The 11594-nt window shown below is 39.5% G+C and overlaps 1 protein-coding gene across 1 annotated transcript in view; it reads right to left on the bottom strand.

The window, feature by feature from the left end:
• Nucleotides 1-11594, bottom strand: part of ctnnd2a (catenin (cadherin-associated protein), delta 2a) — a 280580-nt gene that overhangs the window by 12390 nt on the left and 256596 nt on the right. Inside the window, exons 19-20 of the mRNA XM_046065452.1 lie at nucleotides 6016-6268; nucleotides 2631-2715 (exon numbers count right to left, since the gene is read on the bottom strand). Of these exons, the coding sequence (XP_045921408.1) occupies nucleotides 2631-2715; nucleotides 6016-6268 (338 nt within the window). The remainder of the gene's footprint in view (nucleotides 1-2630; nucleotides 2716-6015; nucleotides 6269-11594) is intronic.

Below are 11594 nucleotides of genomic sequence, written 5' to 3'. Positions count from 1 at the left end.
GTGAAATGACTTGTTGAAGTGAATCAAATTGCAGTGTGCAAATAACCTCTCTCGATGTTCTGTTGAATGTCTTTTAACAAAGGTTTCATATTAAATGCTGAATATGGGACAATACTGAATAATATAAATATTTAACGGACACTTTACTATACAGCAACACTTCCACAAACTAGGGCTTCAGAAACTAAAACTGATTCTTATAAGCATCACAAAGGTATCATTTGTCGCAAGGTTTGCATTGTATAGCACATAAGCAAGTATGCAGCACAAATACATCATCAGCTTCATTCTTCTTTTTTCTCTCCGCCCAGAGATGACAAAGACACACTGAAAGCCAAGGACATCTTCTGGGAATGTGTTACTTAATATTTTTAAATATCTCACCAAAACTTGTTGATTATGCTTCTGAGGTTGTAGTGCGCTGAATGGCAGATAACCTTGGTGGCAGACATTCACTCAACAACACTCACTACTGACAAGTATAAGGAACAGAGCATCTGTCATTATTTTTAATCAAGTTCCAAGTGTGTGTAAGTATTTTTCATTTGAAAAGAAACAAAAGATCCGGAGGAGGAGAAAGTGGGTTTCAACAGTGTTTGTGTTGTGTAAGAGAGAAATAGATAAGAGTGTGTCTGTGTGAGAGCAGCACACACACAAATCATCATTTCTCTAGACCTTATACGATTTCCCCCCAACTTTCTGCTTGTTTGTGCCATTCTTCTTGAGCTGCATGACCGCTACTGTATTATTGAGCTACCGTTTCCTGGTCGCCAATAGCATTAACACCATTCAGTCTTCAGGATGGGGATAAATAACCATTAGCATTGATGTTAGCCTGTGGATGTGTGTAAGTTAGAGTGTGTGTGTGTGTGTGTGTGTGTGTGTGTGTGTGTGTGTGTGCGTGTGTGTGTGTGTGTGTATGTGTTTACGTGTTGGGGAAAAAAACAAACAGTCTAGTGACTAACACAAAGTTATTGATCCTCCTGCCTCAGTAAACACACTGTTGCTCACTTGTGATGGTGTCCAGCAGAACCCCATTATTCTTTTGTTTGGAGGTAGTTATGACTGACCTCAAGGCGAAAGTACACACATACACACACACATAGATATACACAGCACACACAACAAAGGTGCATGTAAAGTGTACTGCATAAGATACTCACATATACACTTAAGTACACACACAAATAAATTAAGACACAACTACATTGGGCCATAAACCCCACAGACTACAGCAGCCAGTCTCCAAGCTAATGTCTGCTGAACAAATATGATAATGCTGAGGTTGTTTAGAGATCTACCTTGGTTTTTTAATGAATTGACTTCACTCTATGCCAGTCACTTCATCTTTGCTTCAAAGCTTATTTGTAGGCTACACTGGTGTACTTACAGAGTCAACCTGCTCAAGGCTCATGTGATAGAACCAACACCTTGTTAATGGAGCTACTGCTTGGTTCATATACCATACAGTACTTCACCTTGCTGGGGCCGGCTGGACTTGTTTGAGTGATTGTTGCATTGTCATTTGCCTCCCAGTTGTGTATTTATTCAAATTAATACCATAAATTACAAAAAATGCTGTCAGCTTGTGACAAACATGGGCAATGTCTTGCTAAGTTGTCAATTGCAGGATGGAGTTAGCTTTAGCCCAGTTTAGCTGCCGCTTAAGACTGCAAAGATTTAAATTGAGTCTGGGAGACAACAGCAAATCCTATAGAGGTCGAAACCAAAAACTTCAGCTGTCACAAAAAGGGAGCTTAATCTTCCGATGTGAGTAAATTATAATTTAACTGTGTTTCCTAAATTGCTTCATGAACAGTTTAAGAAGAGAACTGTCATCAATTCCTGTTTCAGCGAAAGCCCTCATCTTAATATAGTTAATCCTTAGATAGTTTAATACCAATTTGCCATATATAGTAATTACTTTCTTTTAATTATAAAGGTGCTCTGTCAAAAACCTAATATAATTAACACAAGTGCTACTGCCAGCCAATTTGATATGTATCTCTCTTTTGCCAAAGCTTGTTAATTTTCTTGCTTTTTCACAACACAACTATATCCAGAAATATTTTTTAAACTCTTACAATTTATTTACGTTAAGCATCAATCACTCAATGTCAGAGCCCCTAGTCAGAAGAGATTTGCAAAGCACTAATGAATTAATGGATGGTGTCAATATTATGACAGCATTACGCTTCAACATATCTGATAATGTGAAGACGGGGTTAAATGCACTGTTTTAGAATAATGTTTTTGGTTTATGTTCAAATCATCATTACGCTTTTAACTAACTAATTAATAAATTGTGATTCATTCATTATGTAATAGCAGACCTATCAAATGTGTGTCCTTGCAGATATTGACGTCAGATGAATTCTTCATCTACTGGGAGTCTCAGCCAGTAGTCATAATTGACCATACATGACATTATAGAGTAGAAAATTTATATTTACCTTTGGTTTACTGTATGTGTTTCACAATAGATAGTAAGGTTATAAATCCTCAAAAGTGATGTCTGGCATGCAAACATAATTTCTTATGGATTAAATGGTAGTTAGTGAGAGGAAAAATAATATGAGATGAACTGAGACCTAAAAACGTATGAGCACATGGTTTGTGCTACATCCTACCTTCTTGTAGAGGGAGCGCAGGTCTCTGTACTGCCACATACTGCTGAGGACCTGAGAAGCTGCCTTTACCACCTTTGCTGAGTGTCTAGAGAGAGATATAGAAAGAGAGAGTTATTTCTCCAGGGCCCCATTCCTTTGGATAATGTTGCGATGTTATTCTGTCCCATCTTTACCAGCTGTGTGCAGGCCACTGGCACTTGTGATGGTTTTAAGAGAAATTGCTCTTTTTGGCAGAGAATGATTTCCCTTGCACACAAACTGAGTTTCCAGATGAGTTGAAAATGACCCTCTCTGCCATGCTAATGGTCCCATCCCTGCCACTTTGCTAAAAAATGACTTAAGTGGGAATCAGTTCATAATCCCTGCCCTTCTAACAGCTACAGAGGGAAGCAGAAGGGACGCTCATTTTCCATTTGTTCACCAAATTTAACAGAAATGTTCCTGAAAACAGGCACCACCCAGGGTTTTATTTGTTCCCAGTAAAAAGAACTCAAAGTGTCACAAAAATTGAAATATGGGGTAATGGTATCAACAGGAAGCCACAGCATACTGCAAGCACAATGCACTGAAATGTATCCAAGGTACATATGAATAAAGTCAAGGAAGGAAATAACATATTCACCGCTACAACATTTTTATATACTGAGACAATTTGCATTTGAAAACAGATCTTAATGGACACTTTTTACATTTGGTCATATGTCATGGTGGCTTCACTACCTTGAACACCAACAAGAATTCGGATCCTTGCAAGATTATTCTTATTCATTGCATTTGACTGAATTCTAGCAAGAGGCAAAAGTTTTGGGGCTGCCAAACCATGCTGCTATTTGTATGAATGCGGACTAGACAGTAAGTGCTACAGACGCGAAACTCACAGTGTAGGTCCAAACCACTGCATGTACCTCAGGCAAATAAGCAATGTTATTGCGTTTGGGCTTGGAACTCACACATACAAGGGCGCATATCAGAAACCTTATATCCACACGTTCGGGGGATCATGGCATAGACCATTCCCATTTCTACCTAGACTTTTTTCGCTACATTGCAATACCTGAGAAACCCATTTTAATTAACTCCTCTGAAGCCGATCGGATTTGCACCAAATTTGGCACGGACCACCTCTGGACCAAGATGATTTGTATAGGAAATTTTGATCCGCGAAAAAATGGCCCATTTATAGGCTAACAAATCTTTCCAAAAAATGTTAAAATCAGGAATTGATGTCATATGTTAGGTTTGGAATGGAAGATCAGCACCAAACTTGGCACGGAACATGTCTGGATGAAGCTGATAAAGTTAGTGGTCCCCAGATTGATACGTGAAAATCTGTTCCAAAACACAAAAAACAGGAAGTGATGTTGGATCCTACTTAGGGATTTCCAAACAACACCAAACCTGGGAAGCTTATGTGGCATGCCTTCCCAATGGGTTGTATGAAATTTGGTGTCAATTGGCCTCTAGGTGGCGCTATTAATCGTATATCAAATAACTCCCCATACTCCCATACACATACAGTACATTCGTTTTATATATCCGTAACCACAAGTCCCTTTAATTTCAAACTTTTGTCATTTATTCACCATTGCCCCTGATGCCACGGCGAGGCGCCCAGGTCGACTCGGGTGGCCTATGCGTGGGCACGGGGCACTGGGCACAGCTGGCGCCAGGAGGCTTGGACCCCGCTTACAGCTACTTGCAGTTCTAGTTATTACTGTATTTTCACAATCTGAAAGTTTGTGTGAGTTGCGTGGCACTGCTGATAAGGAGCATTTATCCTCAGTGTGCCTATCCTGAGAAAATGAAGATGTGTGGGCTAATAGCAGCAAACTACACTCACTGTGAAATTTGCACTTACAAAGGTATCTTCAAGCTCTCTCTCTCTCACTATCTCTCTCTGTAATGGTGCCCTTGAGCATAATTCCCCAAATAGTCCAAGTATCTCTCCATAACAATAAATGAACGTTTGACCTCTGCCTGATAACAATCTGGTGTCATGGCAACCCCTGACCTGCTGGTTGCCATAGCAGCAATGCAAAACACCCTGCTCGGCCTCCCATGGTGACAGGAGTTATATCCCTGCTGCATCTTCCTTGTTGTTCTCCAGCTGTCATTTGTGGACGAATGATCACAGGGAAGGCAGACGCAGTTATTAAGGCACTGGTCACTACTGACAGACAGGGTGGGATGAAATGATGTCTTGACATGTACAATACGATAATCTATGAGAATCTGTTTTGTCTTTTTCCCTTGCCTTTACATTATATTTTAGGGTTAGTTTGTCCTTGTAAACGAGGAAAGTCATTAGAGAGCTTTCTCATTTCGTTCCCATGCTTAGTCCGAGATTATTTTTCAGAATCATCATTCTCTCTCTCTGAGGCATCAGTGAATGACTCAAACAAACAAATATATAATGGATATATAATGTAGCACTTTTCCTCTTTGGCTTTACCTGTGTATCAGAATCCAATCCTAATGTTGTGAGAGTTACAGTAAGTGTTCTTTACCTTTCCTGAGCAGAAAATATTCCCTGCTCAAATCTAAAAGACTGTTAAACACATAGCATCTTTACGATCCAATAGCCACTTCAGCAAAAGCGTAGGTAACTCTGTTCTGTGGCAGTACATATGACATACTTCTCTATAACCTATTATAATATATCAGTATCAGATTTATAATTGCATCATTTGAGGATTCCTGCTGAACCTAATTTGGGACTCAATTGTAAATGCAAATGTATTTCAGATAGATGTTAAGTTGTAGGGATGAACTCAGTAGCATGACAGTAACACAGGTTTTTCTTATTGGGACAACACCTGTAAATAATACAGCCACTCATAATGCTATAAGGTATTTTGGGTAAAATAGTCTACCAAAACAGTGTTAATGGTAAATTAGTTGTCCAAGGTGTTGGACCAAGGTCTTATTTGTTGTTTTTACATTCTGCCTTGTGCTAGAGGAAAAGCAATGTGCTTTGTCCAGGCCAGTATGCTATCTTCATATGTATGAAGGCTAATGGTATGCTAGTTTAGAGATGTGACACTGAGGAAGAAGCTGAGTGTTGGCACATAAAGCAGTTTTGAAATTATGATGGAGACATCTCTTTAAACCTGCAAGACCCACCAATGGGTCTAAATGATTTACAAAAATACCAAATATGTCACGCTGTCCTTTTGAGCATTGCCTCTATGACGATGCACATGCAACATATCTAGAATTTTGCCATTTGATGCAATGTACGGACGTACAAATCATGGTGCCTTCAGTCTTGAAAATGTTCTTGAAAAAAGGTTTTCTCTTGTTATCAAACAAATCAGCAGTTTTACTCTTAAAGTTGAAAATAACCTAATTTCTTGTTATGGTCTCAAAACTTTGGCCTACTCACTTGTCTCCTTTGCTGCGGGCGATGCCGATGAGTTTTTCTATGCCACCAGCATCCCGCAGGGCTTTGGCGTTCTCCATGTTCTTGGTGATGACTTCGTGCAGTGCGCAGCAGACGGCAGTAACCGTATCGTCTGACATGGCCTTGCTGGGAGGGCCTGTGGTCCCGGAGGTCCCACTGCTGGTGGCATTATTGTTGCTGCTGCTACTACTACTGCCTGGTAACCGATGGATCAAATCTCTCATGGCATATTTACCTGGTGTGTGTGAAGAAAATGAAGGAAAGGGACAAAAACATTGTCATATTTTATTCTCTGCACATCCAATTTTGTTGTAAACATCTTGAAAGGTTGTTCTAGAAAATGCCCTTGGATGGAGGATAGATATATAGGCTACTGGACTGAACTCTGACAAAAGGAACATATGATTTCCAATTTACAGTCTGAAAAACTATGTGTAGGGCTGAGGGTTTACATTTTCTATGGCAGTTCATATTCCTATTCAAAGAGATGATTTCAGACACGCATTTATGCTGTGGTTAAGGATGAATGTACGATATAAAAATCCATCTAATTACCTCAATAATATACATAACAGATACTTCAAAGCCTCTATGACATAAAACTAATATTGCTGTTTTACTATTTTTTTCAAAGCAAGTATGGCTAGTGAGTGGTTTGGATAGCTCCATAAAGCTTTAGTTTGAGAAGTCACACTGCAAATCCTCTGATGCACACACACTAATGCAGACATGCTGAGAATCCAATAAAAGGGGCGACTCACGGTATTTCGGTGAAAAGGCTGGCATATGAAGAAAATGAAGAAAAAAAACTGACATTCAAAGAATGGGTTGTTTGAGAGATCGAAGCAACAGAGAGAGGGAGTAATTAAGAGATGCTGTCAGATAGGAAACTCATAAACTCAGGTAGTGGGAGAGTGGAGCAGATGGAAGCAATAACATTTGGAGTGAAGGGGAGTTTAAGGTAAAGTGGTGTGAGTATGGATTTTAAAAAGGGAATGATGGAGGTTGAGGACAAAACCACCTACATGTAATCTGAGCTCACCCACACAGTAAAGGAGTCTGTATCATGCTGGTCTTAGTTAGATGTGTTTCTTAGTTACATTGATGACACTTTGCAGGGACACATGAACTGCATTCAGGAAACAATTGACTGTTATTTCCTGCAGTATTTCTGAGTCAATTACTCCGACACTCACAGTGGTGTTTCCCATGAGAGCGAGATAACCGGATATGAAGATGACTGAGCAAAGGGGCCAATACAGGAGAGATCAGAGCAAATAGGGGGCGAGTGGAAGAATGGAAGACAGGAGAGGAATTGAAGAGATGAGAGGGAAGAGGTGCTTGTGCTGACTGGGGTGGTGTGTGGAGATTCATCTAATATGAGCAGCAGTCAAGAGGTAAGAAATGCCTTGACCGTCATAAAACCTGTCAATTACACTTGATTCATCTCAAGCTCCTGGGATGAAACCCATAGGTCATGTTTCAGGTGAAGAACCATCAATTTTGATGCAGAGGTGATTGCTGAATAATGAACCATGGCTGAAATGTGGTTAATTTTTAACAAAATCAACTCAAAAGAACTACTAGGACGAGGCCTCTTACCCTGATGTACACTAAAAGGTACACTTCAATCAATAGAGCATCTCCACAAGAATTAATCAGTCTATCTTCTCTATGATATGTTGCTGGGTGTGACAAAGCATGCCATTTATAACACTGTGAGTGCATGCTAGTTTGTGTGTGTGTATACAACATTGAAGGGCTGCTCAGTGTGAGTCACTGTCTCCTAAATTTTACAAATGCAAGTCCTCCACAAAAGAGCTGGATCAGATAAAGTAGCTGAAAAGTAAGTGCTACTCTAAGTGTTATATCCACTCATAGTATCTTAAAGTGGACTATTACATCCTCTGGCAGGGAGAAAAGCTGGAGGCCAAAACACTCAATTTGCAATAACCACAAAATACTTTTTGGATTTCCCTGGGAGTTTTTTCATTGTTTGTGAAATAATGTTTCTAAACAGCTCATTTTCACTGCAACAGCACAACATTACAGAATACCTATCTAACCACAGCTTTGCATCAGAGGTCTAATCTTCTGCATCCCAAGGTGCTACTTTAAATTTATTAAGTCTTAGTGAAAAATAAAAGTAAAAGCAATACATCCTTGTGGGGATTTGTTCATTCAGTAGTATGCAGTCAGAACCAAATCTAAGCCTGAAATCTCCCCTTCATATTTCCCTTCTTTTATTCATTTTATCTTTTCTTAAACTTTTTCAAAAAATTACCTACTTCTTTATAATGTTTTTTCAAGACCAATCTATCACCAATCTATCCACGAAGCCCTTAGAGGCTGGTGGTAAATCCCTTCCCTATTACCTCTAATAAGTCGAAGTGATCCGGGAAGGGCAGAGAACAGTAAAGCAATACACAGTGAAGCAAAGTCAGATGACACTATCAACCTTCATCAAGCCAGGGAACGAACACACACACACACACACACACACACACACACACACACAAAAGTCTTCACCCTAAAATTTTATTGGAACTTTTTTCCCTAAAAGGAAGGCGAGTCCCCACATCGTGGCTGTGTAAACAGTCCCCCAAACATGAGTAATACCTCTCTCTTTCTATCTCTCTCACATACACCCACACTCAAAGAAGAATAATGTATGAGTATACGTATGTGCTGGTACAACAAACATTGTTGTTATACACTTTTTAACTTACAAAGGCACACCCATGAAAACTCACATGGAGACATGGAGACTTCAACACACATGCATGCACACAGACATGCACAATCACACACCAAGGCACACACATGTAAACGTTATAAGGATGGAGCTGTGAGTTAATTGGCACAGTGTTATCTCAGGCTGGCAGGCTGAGCAGAGGTTAAACGGTCATTGTCTTTTGGCTGTGAGTACAAAGTTAAGCTGCATCCTAAGTGGAAGACTCATTATTTGACTGACTTGAATCAGGCTGACAAATTCCCTGACTCATTTACTGGCTGATGACTGACTGATTAATTTGCTTTCTTTCTTGATTTAATGATCTTCCTAATTTCTGAGTGAATGAGTGAGTGAATTATTTACTGACTGAATGCATTGCTAATTTACTGTCGTGCTAATTTACGGACTGACTGCCACATAATTTACTATGTGAATGACTGACAATTTATTGATTGACTGACTGACTGACTAATTAATCAACTCACTGACTGTAGGGAATCCAGTAATAACAATGGGAGGGTGAAGAGTAAAGATGTTAAAACTGTTAGAGCTATATTCATGTGCACACGTTTGTCTGGGTACTTTCTGCTTACAGACAGATGCTCTGATACACTGCTGTCTTACTGTCAGCATATCCCTGAAATATGCGTGTGCGCACACACAAACACACACATGTCCCTATCATTCTCCACAACATCATCACATTCATCCCACAGAGGGCGAGTGCGGAATTGAGAAGATCATCTGAAAGGAGAGAAAGGAAGAGAGGTTGAAGGAGGAGGGGAAAACAGCACAGTTACCCACGTTTGGGAGAACAGGAAGAATGACTGAAGGACAGAGAAACTGAGAAAAGAAAGGAAGTTTAGCCTACATACACATTAGTGCATGCTGGGACGAATGCAATGTGAAACGCCTTGATAGCTGACGAATCAAACGGAGAGCTCCTCGTTATCTCCAACCCTTTTAATAACACACCTTGTTAGCAGAAGACGCCGCCTCCTGATAATCACTGAGCGCTAAGAAGCATGACTGAAAGCCTCACACACACCTCACCTTGACAATACACAAACATACAGCAATGCATGCACCCCAGTACGCATCTCACCTGAACATACACATTGCTCATTATCTGGCTTTCTGGTTGTTTGCTTCAGGTTTTGGTTTGTGTTGTGTTTGGGATATTTCTTCTAAATTAGTTTTTGATGTGAGATGTTTTTATAAGATACTTGAGATGATTTTTTTTAAACCTCGATTTCACAATGTCATTTTTTAGTCTCTTGGGGCTTTATTGAATTTTTTATCAGCTCACAGAGTTTCATCATAGAACAAATATTAATACTATATACAGAAATAAATAGAAAGGACTAAACTAAACTAAAGCAAAGCTGTGCTCGGACAGCCCTTTAGTTAAATAAAATCTGGCCTCTTTCCTGAATCCAGACACCATGATACCCAGAGCCTGCAAGTAGCGTATTGATGAATTATAGATTCACATAAATGAGAGGGAGTTGCTGCACTTTCCTAACGCTGATGCAAAATTCAACACATTTTAAAAGCTAAATCTTTTGATATGCTCATTACCCTGATGATTCATTTTTTTTGTTTTGTTAAAATACTGGGTTAAAAATTACTACTTACAATACACAATTTACCTCTCAAGGACATATTGAAGTTTGACAGATTAAGTTGACAAAATGACTAATCTGAAAGTGTTGGGATGGCTGTTTAAAAAGTACAATCAGTCAGCATATTGTAGTACACACAGCTAGAAGCCAAGCTACAGCAACTCTATGTAACAATTGTTCCTGGAACCTCACAGATCATAGGCAGTCAAACAGGAAGGGAAAAAATATAAGAGCTGAGAAGTAAATTAACATAGATTTGTTTATTACGAGTGGGTGGTGACTCTTCCTACTTTAAAGTCCTACTGTGACAAAGACAGCCTCTCTACATACTGGAGCGCAATCTTGCCTTTTCCTCTCTCTCTGTCACTGAAATGTGAGCTGGAACATGTCCTCAAGGGGAGAAACAAGCCCTGTGCTGATCACTGCACAGTCTAATAAACCTGTATTACACAGCTCCTCCAATATAGCCATCTTCACCTGGGAGGCAGAGCTGGTAATGTATTCCTGTGCTGCATTCCCTCATGTGTCGCTAACTCCCGCTGAGCAGGGCGTGCTTCATCAGGACCATAATGGCTGATTTGATTTAAAGAGATCCAATTACCCTCAACAATGGAGTGATTTGATTGTTTACTGACGGAGAAGGGAGAGTGTTATTGAAGTAAAATTGGAGGTAATTGTCTCAGGGAGATGTGGGGAAAGATGAAATGGCTTGATTGGTTGTGGCGTCCGACTGTCTAAAAATAAAGGATGGTTAATACACAGTTATCAGTGACTGGGTTGAAGTGGGTTTACTGGTATCAAAGGCTTCTGGCTATGTTATGTTTATAAAGACTTTCTGGGCTCTATTAGTATATTCTAGGCTGAATAAAAGCCCATGTTAAAGTGGAAGTTTACTGCTATATTAATGGACAAACATTAGGTAGTTTAGCCCATAGCTGTTTGAGTTGTGAGAAAAGAAATTGTGAATATTATAACTGCTGTCTTAAAAGGACGAATCTGATTAAGTTCAAACTCAAATAAACTGCAGGTATATTTATGTGTATAGTTGAAGAGTATGATAAATAGGATGTAACCATCGTGTCTCTTATTTGTATTCATGTTTTATATGTTTTATTTAAAAGTGTATCAGTCTCTTAACAGGTGAAGCATTCACGTACAAATGTTACAATTGGCACCTGCTTAACTTATCTTAAACATTCTGT

Source organism: Micropterus dolomieu, linkage group LG01 (genome assembly GCF_021292245.1).
Source record: "Micropterus dolomieu isolate WLL.071019.BEF.003 ecotype Adirondacks linkage group LG01, ASM2129224v1, whole genome shotgun sequence".
NCBI lineage: Eukaryota > Metazoa > Chordata > Actinopteri > Centrarchiformes > Centrarchidae > Micropterus > Micropterus dolomieu.
The sequence above is the reverse complement of the archived record's forward strand: the minus strand, read 5'-3'. Positions and strand labels throughout refer to the sequence as shown.